At 53.2% G+C, this 16,421-nt stretch overlaps 5 protein-coding genes across 5 annotated transcripts; 2 read left to right on the top strand and 3 right to left on the bottom strand.

Moving 5' to 3' along the window:
• Positions 1-344: 344 nt before the first annotated feature.
• BROUX77_000052 (uncharacterized protein) lies at positions 345-2,882 on the top strand (the record flags this gene model as incomplete). Its single annotated transcript, XM_073750043.1, has 1 exon — positions 345-2,882. One exon carries the CDS (start codon positions 345-347, stop codon positions 2,880-2,882), a length of 2,538 nt encoding a protein of 845 aa, XP_073608289.1.
• Positions 2,883-3,584: 702 nt separating this feature from the next.
• BROUX77_000051 (uncharacterized protein) lies at positions 3,585-6,785 on the bottom strand (the record flags this gene model as incomplete). The annotated part of the gene is made up of 2 exons (XM_073749933.1): positions 3,585-3,696; positions 3,877-6,785. The coding sequence occupies 2 exons, from the start codon at positions 6,783-6,785 to the stop codon at positions 3,585-3,587; spliced, it is 3,021 nt and encodes a 1,006-aa protein (XP_073608288.1).
• A 390-nt stretch (positions 6,786-7,175) lies between these two features.
• Positions 7,176-7,709, bottom strand: BROUX77_000050 (uncharacterized protein; the record flags this gene model as incomplete). Its single annotated transcript, XM_073749822.1, has 1 exon — positions 7,176-7,709. The coding sequence occupies one exon, from the start codon at positions 7,707-7,709 to the stop codon at positions 7,176-7,178; it is 534 nt and encodes a 177-aa protein (XP_073608287.1).
• Positions 7,710-13,537: 5,828 nt separating this feature from the next.
• Positions 13,538-14,706, bottom strand: BROUX77_000049 (uncharacterized protein; the record flags this gene model as incomplete). The annotated part of the gene is made up of 3 exons (XM_073749710.1): positions 13,538-13,546; positions 13,870-14,381; positions 14,448-14,706. The coding sequence occupies 3 exons, from the start codon at positions 14,704-14,706 to the stop codon at positions 13,538-13,540; spliced, it is 780 nt and encodes a 259-aa protein (XP_073608286.1).
• Positions 14,707-15,198: 492 nt separating this feature from the next.
• Positions 15,199-15,953, top strand: BROUX77_000048 (uncharacterized protein; the record flags this gene model as incomplete). The annotated part of the gene is made up of 2 exons (XM_073749599.1): positions 15,199-15,216; positions 15,429-15,953. The coding sequence occupies 2 exons, from the start codon at positions 15,199-15,201 to the stop codon at positions 15,951-15,953; spliced, it is 543 nt and encodes a 180-aa protein (XP_073608285.1).
• Between the last annotated feature and the right edge of the window lie 468 nt (positions 15,954-16,421).

The following is a 16,421-nucleotide window of genomic DNA, read 5'->3' as shown; positions in this document are numbered from 1 at the left end:
TCTTCTTTGAAGTGTGTGATTGTTCCTCCTCCTTCCTCTTTGTGCCGCTCTATTCTCAGAATAGCCATCTAAGTTGTGTGTTGCCTCTTCATCTCAACCGACCATACGTCTTAGCACTCTGTCTAACTGACGTCTTCCTCCACAGGCCCGACTGTCCACCTCAGGAACCTATCATTGTCCCGAGTCGTTGGCTGTACCCGGAACCCTAATCCTTTCTTCGGGCCCTATCCGTAATAACACACGACCCCCATCACGACCCCCATCACGACACCCCCCCGAACGACACCGACCGAAGCATATACCCCTGGCCTGACCTTACAGACCACGAGATCAAGGAGGCAATCATGTCCGCCAACGCCAAGAAGGCCCCCGGGCCCGACGGCATGAACGCCAAGATCATCCAGATCGCCTTTGAGGCCCATCCCGCGCCCTTTCTCTCCGTCTACAAAGCCCTGTCTCGCCTCGGAATACACCCCACACTCTGGAAGCAAGCTACTGGGATTGTGCTCGCGAAAGACGGAAAGGCTGATTATTCAGTCGTAAAGTCCTACCGCATCATCTCACTGCTCAACTGTCTAGGCAAAGTGCTCGAGAAAGTCTTTGCGACCCGCTTAGGGTACCTCGCTAATTGCCATGACAGCTCGCTTCTAGACGACACTCAACTGGGAGGCCGCAAACAGCGTTCAGCCATGGACGCCGCTCTCGTATACGTCAGCCACCTGCAGAAGGTCAAGGAGATGAAGCTCGTTCCAAGCACTCTCTTCCTTGACGTCAAGGGCGCTTTCGACCACGTGTCAAAGCCCTGCTTGATGCGCAGCTTACGTGAGCTCGGTCTTCCCCTGGTGTTCCGAAAATGGGTTGCTTCGTTCCTCCAGGACCGTACTGTCGGCCTGCACATCGAGGGTCAGCCGTTTCCGATGACCCCGGTTAACATCGGCATCCCCCAAGGTTCCCCCATCAGTCCTCTACTCTTCCTGTTGTATGCTCGGCATATAGTGGCTCGGGTGGCCGGCGACACACCACAACTTCAGCTGTCGTATATAGACGACTTCAGCGTAACCGTGGCGTCCAAAAGCCCGAGGCGTTCGGCGGCGCTTCTCGAAGAACTCGTGACGGAGCTGCGGGCCAAGGCTCGCGACTACGGCATTGAGTTTGAAGAGAGCAAAACTGAGCTGATCCACTACACCGATGCTGCAAAATGGGCCTCCCAAACTGTCCGAGTAGGTGATGTCACTGTGCGTCCCCAAAAGATGGTCAAGTGGCTAGGTTTCCATTTCGACAACAGACTTTCGTTTAAACAGCACGTCCAGGCACGGACCCAAAAGGCTGAGATCGCGTTCCGCGGCTTGCTTCGGCTGGCTTCGAACACGCGTGGACTGTCCATCGCGGCACTCCGTCAGCTCTACATCTCCTGTGTGGGTACCGTCGCCGATTACGGATCAATTCTCTGGTATGACCCGTCAAAACCCCAGCTCAGTCTGCAAAGGGTATACCAGAAACTGCAAAGCCAAGCTGCCGCCCGTATCCTAGGTACATTCCGCGGTTCACCAACACGCGCCGTCGAAGTCGAGGCCGGCCTCCCGCCCCCCTCTATTCGATTCGCCAAAGCACGCATGGCCTACGCCGCTCGCACTCTCCGCCTCCAACGCAACCATCCCGTCCGTGTTGCGTCCCAACCCGACAAGGACGAGCTTGCCCCCGATGACTCAGACCTGCCTCTCCTGGGGCATAACATGAGTGTCAAGACTCGACTCGGCTGCATCATGCGCGAGTTGAAGCCATTGGTGGCAGGCATGTGGAGACGAGAACGTCGCCGACAGGAGTGGGATAGTCCCTGGCAGCCGCCACTGACCGACCGCATCTCCATCGTCGTCGACCCTGGACCCAAGGAGGACGCTGCCGTCAGGCATGCCCAGTTCTTGTCAAGACTTCCGAACGATGCCGTCACCGTGTATACGGACGGCTCCAAAGAAGGCTCCAGGTGCTCGCTTGCAGCGTGCGTGGTCGATACCAAAACCGGTGAAATCAAAACGAAAGTCAGTCATCGACTGCAAGATGTGGAGGTTGCAGACTGCGAGAGCGCCGCCATCGTGGAGGCACTCACGCTCCTCGCCAAAACAGAAAAAATAACAAAGCAAGCTCGCCCCTGCTATGTGTTTGTCGACAGCCAAGCTGCCATTGCGCGGCTCCGCAAGCACGGCCACTTCGCGTGGCAGGCCCGCCGCGTCCTAGGTACATTCACGTCGCCAGTCACGGTGATGTGGTGTCCCGGGCACATGGGCATAGTGGGGAACGAGATTGCAGACGCGGTTGCACGCCAGGCTCTCGAGAGTGATGATGAACGCAAGTTCAGCTCACTGGGCAGTGTCTTCGCCAGGGTTAGGAGGTTTACCATGGACAAGTGGGAGACTCTCTGGGCTTTTGAGCGAGACACCGCCGCTGGTCCCTCCCACGGCTCGCACTACCTGCGTACCATCGGTGGTGATCCAGTTCTCCGTGCTAAGGCGCCCAAGGTTTCCGGACCAAGATGGCTAACCTCGGCGTACTTCCAGATGAAGGTGGGTAAAGGCAACTTGTTGCCCTACCTGCTGCTCATCAAGAAGACGGACTCGGACCGGTGCCGCCGTTGTCAAGAACATGAAAGCGAGAGCGTTGAGCATGTGCTGCTGCACTGCGCCGCATTTTCTGCAGAGCGTCAAGAGATGGCCATGGCATTGAGTCCTCAGTCGCTAGATCTTCCGACGCTTTTCAATACGAATAACGGAACCGAGGTGCTGCTGAAGTTTGTTCGCAAGACGGGTTTTTGCACGAAGGCCTGGGTAAAAGGTGTGGGGAGAAGAGAAAGTAGTGGTGGGAGGAGAGTGGAGGAAGTTGAGGAGTGAGGAGGAGTTGGTGCTTGTGTCTTTGGACAAATTACTGTGTCGACCACGACGTATTTCCTTTGTCGTTGATTTTTGCTGGAGTTTGGATGTTGTTTTATTGTACCTTGCTATGTGTAGATTTACTGCACCTCGCCATAACCCTATCAGGTTCCATGCGAGTAATGAATAAAAAAAAAAAAAAAAAAACGAAGACGACAGAAGGTACTGATGCAATGAAGGCTATCAAGAAACAAGTGATGATTAAAGATATAGTACTAAAGAAGAAGGTACTATCGAAGAAGTGATACTATAAACTAGTATACAAAGAAGAATGGCAAAAGGGGTGTATGTGATTGTTAAGCTTGGGGAGCAAGAGCTAACCTGATCACACAGGGCAGAAGGCAACGCTATTTAAGGCGTTGCAGATTCTGACAACAGAGATCTTCCCAAGCTAGAACCAAATCACCGATAACCGAAAGTGGGGACATACGTAACTCAACGTTACCAGACGCTACTATCAAACCGGATGTTAGTTCACGAGATAAACCAACACTGCAGCAGCAGACTGAAAATCCCTCAAGACACCCAGGCAACGATATGTCGCGTTACAGCGATATCGGCCTAACAGGTGTGGACCCCACGCTCAAACGCTGTTGACACAAAAGGAACGAGAATAGCAGTCAACTCAGAATAAGCTGCATCAACTGCAGAGTACCGAGTTACCTAATAGCGATGATCTATAGTGTGCAAGCCGGCCACACCCGAGTAGATAAACCGGAGTGACACCTCAAGGTTACACAGACCACCAAGTGGTATAACCGTATCATCATACGTCCTTGGAACATTAGCGTGACAAATGGAAGCGGGGTAAGGTGCCAGGCATAACCCTATGCAATGGCAATGGCAAGAATGGCTATTCATGACAACTTCCTCCACTCTCCTCCCACCACTACTTTCTCTTCTCCCCACACCTTCTACCCAGGCCTTCGTGCAAAAACCCGTCTTGCGAACAAACTTCAGCAGCACCTCGGTTCCGTTATTCGTATTGAAGAGCGTCGGGAGATCTAGCGACTTAGGACTCAATGCCATGGCCATCTCTTGACGCTCTGCAGAAAATGCGGCGCAGTGCAGCAGCACATGCTCAACGCTCTCGCTTTCATGTTCTTGACAACGGCGGCACCGGTCCGAGTCCGTCTTCTTGATGAGCAGCAGGTAGGGCAACAAGTTGCCTTTACCCACCTTCATCTGGAAGTACGCCGAGGTTAGCCATCTTGGTCCGGAAACCTTGGGCGCCTTAGCACGGAGAACTGGATCACCACCGATGGTACGCAGGTAGTGCGAGCCGTGGGAGGGACCAGCGGCGGTGTCTCGCTCAAAAGCCCAGAGAGTCTCCCACTTGTCCATGGTAAACCTCCTAACCCTAGCGAAGACACTGCCCAGTGAGCTGAACTTGCGTTCATCATCACTCTCGAGAGCCTGGCGTGCAACCGCGTCTGCAATCTCGTTTCCCGCTATGCCCATGTGCCCGGGACACCACATCACCGTGACTGGCGACGTGAATGTACCGAGGACGCGGCGGGCCTGCCACGCGAAGTGGCCGTGCTTGCGGAGCCGCGCAATGGCAGCTTGGCTGTCGACAAACACATAGCAGGGGCGAGCTTGCTTTGTTATTTTTTCTGTTTTGGCGAGGAGCGTGAGTGCCTCCACGATGGCGGCGCTCTCGCAGTCTGCAACCTCCACATCTTGCAGTCGATGACTGACTTTCGTTTTCATTTCACCGGTTTTGGTATCGACCACGCACGCTGCAAGCGAGCACCTGGAGCCTTCTTTGGAGCCGTCCGTATACACGGTGACGGCATCGTTCGGAAGTCTTGACAAGAACTGGGCATGCCTGACGGCAGCGTCCTCCTTGGGTCCAGGGTCGACGACGATGGAGATGCGGTCGGTCAGTGGCGGCTGCCAGGGACTATCCCACTCCTGTCGGCGACGTTCTCGTCTCCACATGCCTGCCACCAATGGCTTCAACTCGCGCATGATGCAGCCGAGTCGAGTCTTGACACTCATGTTATGCCCCAGGAGAGGCAGGTCTGAGTCATCGGGGGCAAGCTCGTCCTTGTCGGGTTGGGACGCAACACGGACGGGATGGTTGCGTTGGAGGCGGAGAGTGCGAGCGGCGTAGGCCATGCGTGCTTTGGCGAATCGAATAGAGGGGGGCGGGAGGCCGGCCTCGACTTCGACGGCGCGTGTTGGTGAACCGCGGAATGTACCTAGGATACGGGCGGCAGCTTGGCTTTGCAGTTTCTGGTATACCCTTTGCAGACTGAGCTGGGGTTTTGACGGGTCATACCAGAGAATTGATCCGTAATCGGCGACGGTACCCACACAGGAGATGTAGAGCTGACGGAGTGCCGCGATGGACAGTCCACGCGTGTTCGAAGCGAGCCGAAGCAAGCCGCGGAACGCGATCTCAGCCTTTTGGGTCCGTGCCTGGACGTGCTGTTTAAACGAAAGTCTGTTGTCGAAATGGAAACCTAGCCACTTGACCATCTTTTGGGGACGCACAGTGACATCACCTACTCGGACAGTTTGGGAGGCCCATTTTGCAGCATCGGTGTAGTGGATCAGCTCAGTTTTGCTCTCTTCAAACTCAATGCCGTAGTCGCGAGCCTTGGCCCGCAGCTCCGTCACGAGTTCTTCGAGAAGCGCCGCCGAACGCCTCGGGCTTTTGGACGCCACGGTTACGCTGAAGTCGTCTATATACGACAGCTGAAGTTGTGGTGTGTCGCCGGCCACCCGAGCCACTATATGCCGAGCATACAACAGGAAGAGTAGAGGACTGATGGGGGAACCTTGGGGGATGCCGATGTTAACCGGGGTCATCGGGAACGGCTGACCCTCGATGTGCAGGCCGACAGTACGGTCCTGGAGGAACGAAGCAACCCATTTTCGGAACACCAGGGGAAGACCGAGCTCACGTAAGCTGCGCATCAAGCAGGGCTTTGACACGTGGTCGAAAGCGCCCTTGATATCAAGGAAGAGAATGCTTGGAACGAGCTTGTATCTCGTTCGAAAGGCTGTCTTGTACTCGTCTCCGGGCTTAATACGGATCAAATGGTAAGCCGCACGGAGGTCCAGTCGTGTGAATATCTTGCCCCTGGCCGCAAGGTGTAGGGATTCGTTAATCCGCGGGAGAGGGGTCACATTTTTGATGGTCCTGTCGTTCAACACCCTATAATCCACACAGAATCGCAGGCTACCTGGTTTCTTGACAAAAAGAACAGGAAAGGCCATTGGCGAAGACGATGGCGTTATCCAGCCTTTTTCCAATTGCTCGTCGAGGTACTTCTTCAAGGCCCGCAGCTCCAAATGGGTCATATCATAGAGTGGAGCTACTGGGAATGTTTCGTCAGGAACCAGCTTAATTTCATGGTCGATATCACGGTTCGGGGGTAGCCGATTTGCGCCAACTTTGGAAAATAGTGGCAAAAGGTCATGATATTTAGCTGGGATAGCCTTGAGAAGTTGTTCGCGCTCTTGTTCCGGCGTCAGTTCCTGTTGATTCAAGAAATCCATAACCTGTTGGGCCGTAACTCTGTAAATTTGGAGTTTGTCCCTTTTTGCAATACGTTTGAGCGCATACAAGGTGAGGGTGGCACACGAAGGGGCAGGTGTAGGTTCTGAGTCCGAAGCCGGGGTTGTGCTGACGTTTATCTTTTTCTTCCGTCTGCGCCGCTTCCGTTTCCTCTGTGGTTTGATATGTACCATGTCGTCTGAGGAGGCCGAGAAAAGAGAGGCCGTAGGTGAAGGAGGTCTAATTTCAGAAGGTAGAGCAACAAGAGGGGGTAGCGGATCATCAGAGGGGAGCATAATTGGCGGCGCAGCGGCAGCTGGAGGAGACAGAGTGGTCGGAAGCGGAGGGACCATGGTAAGAGGCGGAGCAGTTGAAAGAGACGGAGCCGCTGGAGGTGAGAACGTGCCTGGAGATGGCAGAATATCCGGAGCGGACGAGCCAACTTGGGAGGAAACAACCGGAAAGGAAGATATAGGTGGAGAAGATGCTATAATCGGAGAGGGGGCAGCTGAGGAAGACAGAGCAGCCGAGGTAGGTGATCCCGGAATAAAGAGTGCCGTAGCCGTGGGGCTTGGAATAGTAATAGTTAATGGTGTGACATGAGCATCTAGCAAGACCGGCACAGAAGGCCCAGTTGGTGTGGAAGGTGCCGTTTGAAATGCAGGTAGTTCCGGCGAAGCCGGGTGTGGTGTATCAACCGGGGACGAGGGTTCGGCCGGAGAAGAAGAAGTTACCTCAGGTGGCTAAAAGATAGCCGCCGCTGAGTGGGAAGGGACCTCGCCGGGGTCCGTACTCGTAGGGGGATCCATATTAGGAGGGTCAAAGAAAGTTAGAATTGTACGAGTATTGGTATCGTAAATAGCATCAGTGGTAGAGGAGGCATTAGCCTTAGTGGAAGAGGCAGAAATAGTCCTAATGGAAGTAAGAGATTGACGCGTGGTCGGAATGGTCGAGCGGGAAGGAAAACGTGTCGTGTCCCGTGGTGGCAACTCTAGGAGGTTCTGGGACCAAGAGATTCGTGGTTCGTGAGCTTCCAACCAGGATTTGCCCAGAATAATTGGATACTCGGCCAGGGTCGTAATCTGGAAGAGCATGTTCTCAACGTGACCGCGATATGCCAAAGTCATCGGTATCTCGTGAGTGACCATGCCTGCAGCGGATTCCCGTCCATCAACGACATGTAAGGTTTCCGCGTGCATCTTCCGTCGGGGAGTAAGGCCGTGTCGGGACACAAACTGTGTGTCCACGAAACATGAGGTCGCGCCAGAATCCACCATAGCGACTGCGGGAATTTCATCATTGATCAGAATAGACAAGACCGATGGGGCAGAGTTTCCATGGTCAACGGTTCATCCAATCGAGTAAGAGCCAATCACTAAGTTCGTACTCAAGTTATCTGTAAGATTGTTTAAATCAAAGACCAGCTAATGTCTCAGCACTAGGGTTGACACCCAACGTGGAGACTGAGATCCCATCGAGATTAGACAACAAACGGGAACAGAGTGAGTCCGTTGTGGAAACGGCTAGGAGAGGGTTGAGGTCACGTACTAGGAAGGCAACCTAGCACTAGGAACCAAATCCCTGGAATGTAAGGAACCCGAGACGGGAGTATGAGGGATAAAGTAACCAAGGTTACTAATCCAATACGAAGGAGATAACAGGGGGCCATACAAATGTGTGGGTCCCCGAAAACCTATAAGAAACGAAAGGAGTAGCAACAAAACGAAACTTGGATCTCTTGGAGGACAAGTTGAAGTTTGCGTTTACGAGATACCTATCTTCAGACCGTTAAGTTCTACACATTCTATTCACCAATTAGTTAAAACTTCTACACCCATTCAATACACCACTACCTACCATATTACAGCCTTAAGCTGCTTGAAGAATCAGGGGAACGAGGCTGTCTTTCCGTCCCACTCCGGCCATTTCGCGTTATACCAGTCATCAATTATTGGGGCGAGGGGGGCCAGGGTACGTACTGGCGCCGAAGTAAGAGCTGCCGGGGCAGATGCAGGCGCCGGGGGTGCTGTTGCCTGTAATAGGGCTTGGCTTCGGAGCAACATCTGGATCACTCTTAATTGCTCCGGGGTGAACACCTCCAATCCTGGGGTGTCCGAACTCTGCTGTGGGGGCGCCTCGGCCTGCTGCCAGGAGGAACCAGGCTGATCAAGCGCAAGTCCCGTCAGAACATCTTCCATCTTGTCGTTACTCATTCTGGCTCGGCGGCGTATATGGGACGCGTTGTCTTCCGATGCGGACCAGAAAGAAGGCGAGGGTGGCTGTACGGGGCTTGCACTGCGGGGGCTTGACGCAATTCCGTACTTCATTCGTCAAGTATGGGGCGGATGGAGGGCCGTGAAGTTTTCTCACAAACTTCCAAGAAAGAAAAGCGATCAAAAAGATAATATGTGACGGGTTCACTAAGTACAAGAAAGTCTTGTAGTTATGACCAAAATGTTGTTTGGGTTGCACTTCTGGTTTGAATGTCCCAGAGCAAGACTCTGGACCGACATTAGTTAGCAGGTCCATTATCGCGACCTCGGCCCGCAACACCTCGAAACCGACGACTTCGATCGGGCCTGGCGCTGTCTGGTGAGTGTCGCGCGATAGAAGCGGCTCGTTGGAGTGATACTTCAGTCGATCAGCGTGGAATATATCGTGACCTTTGGATCTCTTCAAGTCCAGTCTATAGCTGTGCGAGCCTATGGCTTCGAGCACCTGGAGCCTCTGGTGCCTGAGACGTAGTCTCCTTCCTAGGCCTTCGCGTTGCAATGTGTGGGAGCTCTTGGCAAGCCAGACCCAGTCTACAGGCTGGCAGCGGCGATGGGGGCGTCTGTGACGGTTGGCTTGTTCCTCTATGGCGGATTTGGCTGCTGCTAAGGAGGCTTTGGCCCACCCTGCGTGGTCTGCCAGGCTCTTGAGGACTCGCGTGGCCTGGGCGATGGGGCTGGTGTTGGCGGCTGTGGGTGTAGCCAAGGGGGAGATGGCTTCCGGCTGGAGTTCCACGATCTCGGCTGTAACCGTGTAATAAGGCGAAGGGTGACGTTTCTATCGACGCAAAAGGCGCGGCGTTCAGGGCAAACTCTACCATTGGGAGGCAAGATAACCACTCGGAACAGTCGTGGAGCAGCTTGGCCTTGACTTCGGCATTCATTCGCTCCGTGGCACCGTTTGTCTGGGGGTGATAGGCGGTAGACAGGCGGCGGTCGATCTTCAAAGTGGTACAGAGGCGCTTCCAAAACATGTTAGCGAACTGACAGTCGGAGGTTATGCTTTGGGGAAGTCCGTGTCTGCGGTAGTAGGCTTCCAAGAATCTGATGGCAAGGTACTCGACATCGAGGGCACGGCAGGGAATGAGGATTGACCACTTGGAGAGGTGGCCTTTGCGGAAGGCGGAAGACACTGTTGTTCTGACTGGGCGAACACGGAGGGTCCCGTTTGGACTATGGTGCAAGAGCTGCTGGTTCCTAGCTCGCAAGCGTGGGTCATCGGGGCTGTCTAGCAAGTGTAGTCGTGAGAGGGTGTCTGTAAGAAGGGTCAGTTTTCCTGGACGATGCTCTAATTCCAAGTTAAACTCACCCAGCAAGGTGGCCCACCGTGCTTATCGTTCTGGCATCTGCTTAGCTTCTGTAAAATGAAGCAGGTTCTGATGATTCGTGAGCACCCGTATGGCCTGCTGCGTACCACGAAGGTTTCCTCTCCACTCCTCAAGGGCGCAAACGATGGCCAGCATCTCATTATCATAAATCTCATAGGTAGCCCCAGCAGGGGACAGATTTGCCTAATGTAGGTGCAGTGATGTAGGCCGTCGGCATGTTATTGCAAAAGACCAGCGTCGATATTGTAGCCCGAGGGCTCGGCCTCAACGGCGGTGGGTAGTCTGTGGTCAAATAGGCGGAGGATTAGCACAGGGCAAAAGAGGTTCTTTAGCTTGTCGAAAGAGGTCTGACATTCTGGGGTCCACTGGAAGTGTATCTGATTACCAGTGAGTGCCGTCAACGGGACTGCTACATCAACAAGGTTCTTGATGAAGGAGCGGTAAGACTTGGCAACCCCTGGAAAGCATGCGGAAAGCGGTTTCCCAGAAGCCTCACTAAGCAAGCAAGTCCAAGGAATGTTCGTTTTTTGGCGCAGTGGTAGTTTACACGCTTTGGCAGCAACGACATCAAGCTTTGTGAACCATTGGAAACGACATATTTGCCATAAAGTCTCTTAGGAGTTCGGCAGCGGGCACAGGTCTTTCTTCATCAACTTGTTCAGCAGTCGGTAGTCCACACAGAATCCAAGTCCACCACTTGGTTTCTTGACAAATAAGACAGGGGCAGAGGCGGTGAAACTACCCATTCTAATAAACTTTTGCTTCGGCAGGTTCAATAGTGTTTGTCGAAGTATGATAAGTTCGTCGTGTGAAAGGCTGTAGAGTGGTCCCCAAGAGGCTTCCGAATCGGGAACAGTCAGATGAATCTCATGGTTCATGCCTGGGCGAAGTGGTGGCAGGCGGCGGGCATGTCGCGCTTCGGGGTCAAAGGCTACGACATTTTCTGCGTTAACCTACCGGGGACCTTCTCTCCGGTTTTCTGTGGGGGGTTCGTTCTCTCTAGCCAGTTTCTCTAGGGCCTTGTTGACACCCTAAATGCTGGCAGCAAAGACTTTGAGGTCGTGGTGCCAGATCTTTCTGATGCGCGCTATGCGCAGTTCTGTGGGTTGTCCCGGGAGGCTCGAGACGCTGTGGCCTGCGGGATCGAGAAGTTGGAGAGTACCAGTGGATGTTGGGCACAATCTATCATAGCGCTGTGATGGTTGAGCTACGGGTACCCGATCAGTAACTCGTCTCGTCTGCAGCCCTCATAGAACGATGCAGACCTCGGCTCCAGGGTTGTAGCGCATAAAGACGTGAGTTTCAGGGGGCGGCGGGATGGTGTCTCATTGATGACGGACCAGGTGTGAACAAATGCAGTGGGCTCTGGCGTCAACAGAGGTGGAGATGAAAGCCGAAAGGTAAGTGTGTGCGCAGGGGAGCATATCGTTTGGAAGGATACCGAATCGCTCCAATGACGGGCCGCACTTCGTGGTACGTTGAGGTACTAGTCTAACAGCCACCTTGTTTGGTTGTCTGTCCGCAGATGCTTTACTTGGAATAGATCTCGGAGGATGGACACAAGGGCGGCGCGGAACAGGCACAGAGGGTGTCTGGGTTTGGGACTGCCGATAGAGAGTTAATGGAATTGCGTGAAAGTGTAATCCACCCAAGTTCAGTAACAGAGACAAAGTGTTTTGAAGAATATGTGAGGTCTCATGATACTTGGGATTCAGAAACGGCATGGCAAGCTGGCGCAGACGCAGGCAGCCTATCTACTAGGCCGTTTCACCTTTTCCGAAAGCCAAAGATGACTTCCAAAGGAGTGTTGCCGTCAGTTCTAACCAGGGCCACAGTTGAACGAGCGGATTACTGATTTCGGCTTGTTGATTGTACCGTTGTCCATGGTGTCTTGAAACTTCTGAGATTGATACAGCATGAAGACCCCATGTCCTCAACAGTTTTATGGTGCCAGTTTCCGAAAGGTCTTGGTACCGTCAACTAGCTGCAATTAACCATTGCCAATGTTGCCATCCTGGTCCATGGGCGTGACTCTGAGTGCGAATAGCCGTGTAGATGATAAGCTTCGATTGATTGATCTCGCAGAAGCCAGAATGGATTAGGTCGTCCCAAGCCCTTTCAATAGCCAACAAGTCTCTGGAAGCACTTCCCAGCTCAAAAGAACACGTCGCTGCCACCAAAGCCGCCAGGGTTCAATTGGTGGTTGATCAAGTGCACTCGGCTTTGTGCTTCTGCAGCGAATACTTTTAGGACAAGTACCTGGCACAGCCTGACATCGTAGGTATTATGTCTCGAGGTCTTCTGAATTCTCTCAACTCAACCGGGCCATTTCCCAAGAGGAGCGACATTTCGCCCATGAAGCTTTGGGTGTTCCAGTTCTGGCACTCCGCCCTGGGAAGATAGACGCCCCACCGTTATAGAGATCCCTCAACTCAGGTGTGTATATGGTTGTGTGTTGACCCTTGTATGCGTGGTCCCGCGGGTACTCGAGGATATTTGCGGGTTGGACTAGGAGATCGGGTTGCCTTTTGTAACGAGATATTTGTTGTCGTTAGCTTTATATTCAAGAAGGTTCATCGTATGTATCCGCAGGTGGTATAATAATACAGCTTCAACATCAATATCCACGAGTCGCTGTGTCCAAGCATCATCAAGCTTGGCCTACAAGTCACCAGACCTAGCAGCAGAGCTCAGATACCGACTGACAGCCTTGCGCATGCGTTATCGGGGAGTGGTCGGGCCCCCGACCGAGCTGGCAGTCAATTCCCCCGCGCATCGCCTGAGTTTCGACTGCGCGACCGTCTCATGATGATCAGCGTTGTTTGAGCTATCGCGTTGCTTCGTCACGGTGGTGTCACTCTTGTTCTCGAATCAATCATTGGTTTGTCGCGCCGGCGCGTTGTAGATGCAAAGCTCAAAACACGTCCTCGGCTGGGTTCGGTTAAGGCTTCATTGATGCGGAGTCACCTTATCGCCGGTGATGGCTTCGCGGCGGTTGTCGCGTCATAGCAAGACGGTTGGGAAATTATTTTATTTCAAGACGTGGAGGACGCAGGATAATAAGCGGTCAATTAGTCAGAAGTTGGTGCATGTCGAATTGATTGATCGAATTGGGCAGCAATTTCAAGGATGCTCTGGCGGGTTCTGGGATCAGGGTTAGGGTTATCATGAAAACGCGTACTTCATGGTGATGTAGGTGATGCTCGTGAAACCGGATGAGCACCTTGCCGTGTTGCGCATTTGATTTTGTTGAGCTTCCGAAAAAAGAAGAAAAAATAAATAAAAACACGCTAAAACAATGTTGGAATGTACGTCGTTTCGCGCCAGAAATCCGATTGATAAAATGGAGGAGGGTAGGGGGAGTTTGCTTTTTTTTTTCAGGGGGGAGGCAGAGTTGGATAGGCAGTTAGTTGGTCAACTATGTGTGTAACCACGCAGTCATAGATGTAGATATGTACGCTTGTGTGTAGTCAGTGGTAATACTACCGTCAAGGACCACTACTACCACTACTGCTGCTGCAATATCATGCCATGCATTCGTTCTCTCAGTTTCCCGCGCGTTCAAGTTCCAGTTTACTTACCTAGATAAACCCCACCCGGCGCTGTACCCACGAAAAAAGATTGTCGTACGAATGGCCAACCCACCCATTCATAACCCCTCCTCTAGCAACAACTCCCAGGCCTCCACTGGCCCAACAAAGGCTCAGAATGGCGGACAAAACGTGTAGCATCTTCCATCTCTTCTGTTGCTTCTTTTGTAAAGCTGCTCCAGACGTAGATTTGTTGCTCCAGCCAACATTGGTCGGGGCTATAGCAAGCCACTTGGCTGCGCCCCATACCATATGGCTACACCCAACGACAATAAGGCCAGTGTACGCAGCAGATGCGACAACAGGGTGCTTTGCAAATCCATGAGCCACAAACCCAAGGCCAATATTGGAGCTATCGCCATCCACAAGCAAGGGCAGGGCTCTGTTCATAAAAACATGTGCCGCCATGAAGCCGGTATAGGCGTATCCGGACAAGGAAATCCAGGTCATTGGTGGCCAAAGATTGGCCTTGTGACGGCGTGTTGCAGTGCCCAGCTCGGGGGCTTTGCCGCCGTACCGTCTTAGGTTCCGGGCGCGACGCAGAAAACGCAGCGCCACTCCTGAGCCCACATGGGCAACAATTGGGAGGCCAACAAGTAGAGGCTCTGTCAACGGAGTCTGGTATAGTTCTCGAGCTTGAAGTAGATATGTTTCCGAGGCGGACACGGTTCGGACGAGGAGCGGGACGAGCGAGGTGTTCGCTATGTGAATTGTCGTGAAAATGGAAAAGGTATAGCTCGAGTATCTTTGGACGCGGGCGACTTTTTGCGGGGTATGTCAATGTTAGCTACGTGATAGCCGTGGCGGCGCTTGTTGTCGTGACGTACGGTAGTATATGAGATTCTGACTCCCTTCGGCAGGCGGTGTTTCGGGGTCCTGCAGCTCGTTGGCGGCCGCCGACTGGCCTTCTTCGGGGGGCTGCTTTTCTGATTCTTCTTCGGCGATTGGCTCCGAGATGGGCATTGGTGCTGGGTCAAGCCAGACCATAGAAGCAAGTGTCTCAGTCGAGAGATTGTAGAATGAGAAGCGAGATCTCGACGGCCTCGTCGAGCCCGACGACCGAGAGGATCTAGACGAGGAAGGCATCGGGACTGGACTGCGCGGACTCGTGCTCTGTGTGTGTGCGTGCGTGGAGGTAAAGCAGGCGTTTAGCAGTAGTAGTAGTGGCTAATGGCTTCAGAGCAGGTCAGTCACATGAAGCCGTACATGTCCAAGCCTGCATCACCAATAAAACAGAGGATTGGTCAGCTCTGGGGTGAGTAGGACGGGGAGGGCTGTCGACCATCTGGATGTGTATGCACATACATGGAAATATGTAGCCAACTACCTACGCAACTATGTAATACACATGTAGATAGTTGACTTAGGCTTTATTCACCGATCCATTGTATGGGCGAGCTTTGGGCTGCTGATGTTGGTTGCGGCGTGGGGTAGCTCGAGGTCATGCAAAAAAGTCAGGCCCTGATACGCCCCTCGGGTAAACTGGGGGTAAAATTCAAAGAGAGGACGAACAACATCCTTGCTCCATCCACGAAAAAAAAAAGAAAAACAAAATGTCTGCAAAAGACCGCAACTTCGATGCCAACTCTGTTCGCCGTCTTGACTATACGCCGGTACTTTTTTTCTCACTATGGCTCCTGTCAGTGCTCAATCAGCAACCATCCCTTTCACCTCTCCAAGTATAAGAAGCAATGAATCAACGTGGCTCTATCGCCACGGAAGCCCCATCCCATACATGGACACTCTGATTCGTTACACACTTTGACATGGCCGCTCTCCGGAAACGGTTAATAACGTCTTCTTTCTAGTGGCACCAAACCCTCCCCTCAGCCCAGACACAGGCTGCCAAGAATGCCATGCAGGCATTCTTCTGCCAGCTCTGCTCCAAGGGCTACTCGCGGGTAAATGAGTATGAGGCTCATCTGAGCAGCTACGATCACAGCCACAAGCAGCGCTTAAAAGACATGAAGGCCATGGTCAAAGACTCCAATGCCGTGGCCAGGGCGCGCCGGGCAGAGGCCAAGGCCGACGGCATTGTCGCGGTGCAGATTGCCGACAGCAGCGAGCTGGCCGGTGACCAGTCCGTGGCGAGCTCATCGGGCGGGTTCAAGAAGGGCGGGTTCAAGAAAACGGTGGTAGCGACAGCCGTGAAACCACGGGCAGCGTTTATGCGCAGCGACTCGTGCGTAGCCGAGTCAAACTCAAACTCAAACTCAAACGGCCTGTTAGGAGATTGCGCAAACACGAGCGCAAACAACGACGGGGAGACGGTAGTAGATAGCTCGGACGATGAGGTGTATGAGCGGTATAACCCACGCAATCCAACACTGTAGCAAACCAACACTTGAGGAGGCTACAATCTAGCACTCCATCACCCTACCAGTCCGCACTCTTGTTGACACCCAAGAGTCCCAATTCTCAGCTTCCAAGACAACCGCGGTCTCGCTACACTATGAGCCTCACCCAGACTGGTGCCTATTTCCACGTATTTGTATATATGCGGCTCGAACACGAACACGGACACTGCCAACAAGCATCGCCTGTGTTGTCCTCCTGTTTGCTGGATTGATGTCAGTTTTAAGCCACTAGGGTTAGGGGTCCGTGTGGCGCGGGGGGTCCACTACAGTGTAACATGCCAATTAATCGTGGCACACGTTGAATTGAACGTCCAATTTCCAAAGTGTCGATGGCTAAATATTGAATCAAACCTCCTCCAGGCTCTGGTTGACTGGACGTAGAAAAGTGACTTCTCGAGGATTCTTGGCGTCAGCGTATTGCAGCAGGATCCGCAGCCGCTGGCG

The sequence above is a fragment of the Berkeleyomyces rouxiae genome (assembly GCF_048999995.1).
Source record: "Berkeleyomyces rouxiae strain 22BRR77 chromosome Unknown BrBRR77_ptg000001l, whole genome shotgun sequence".
Taxonomy (NCBI): domain Eukaryota; kingdom Fungi; phylum Ascomycota; class Sordariomycetes; order Microascales; family Ceratocystidaceae; genus Berkeleyomyces; species Berkeleyomyces rouxiae.
Note: the sequence above shows the minus strand (reverse complement) of the source record. Positions and strands in the feature narration are given on the sequence as shown.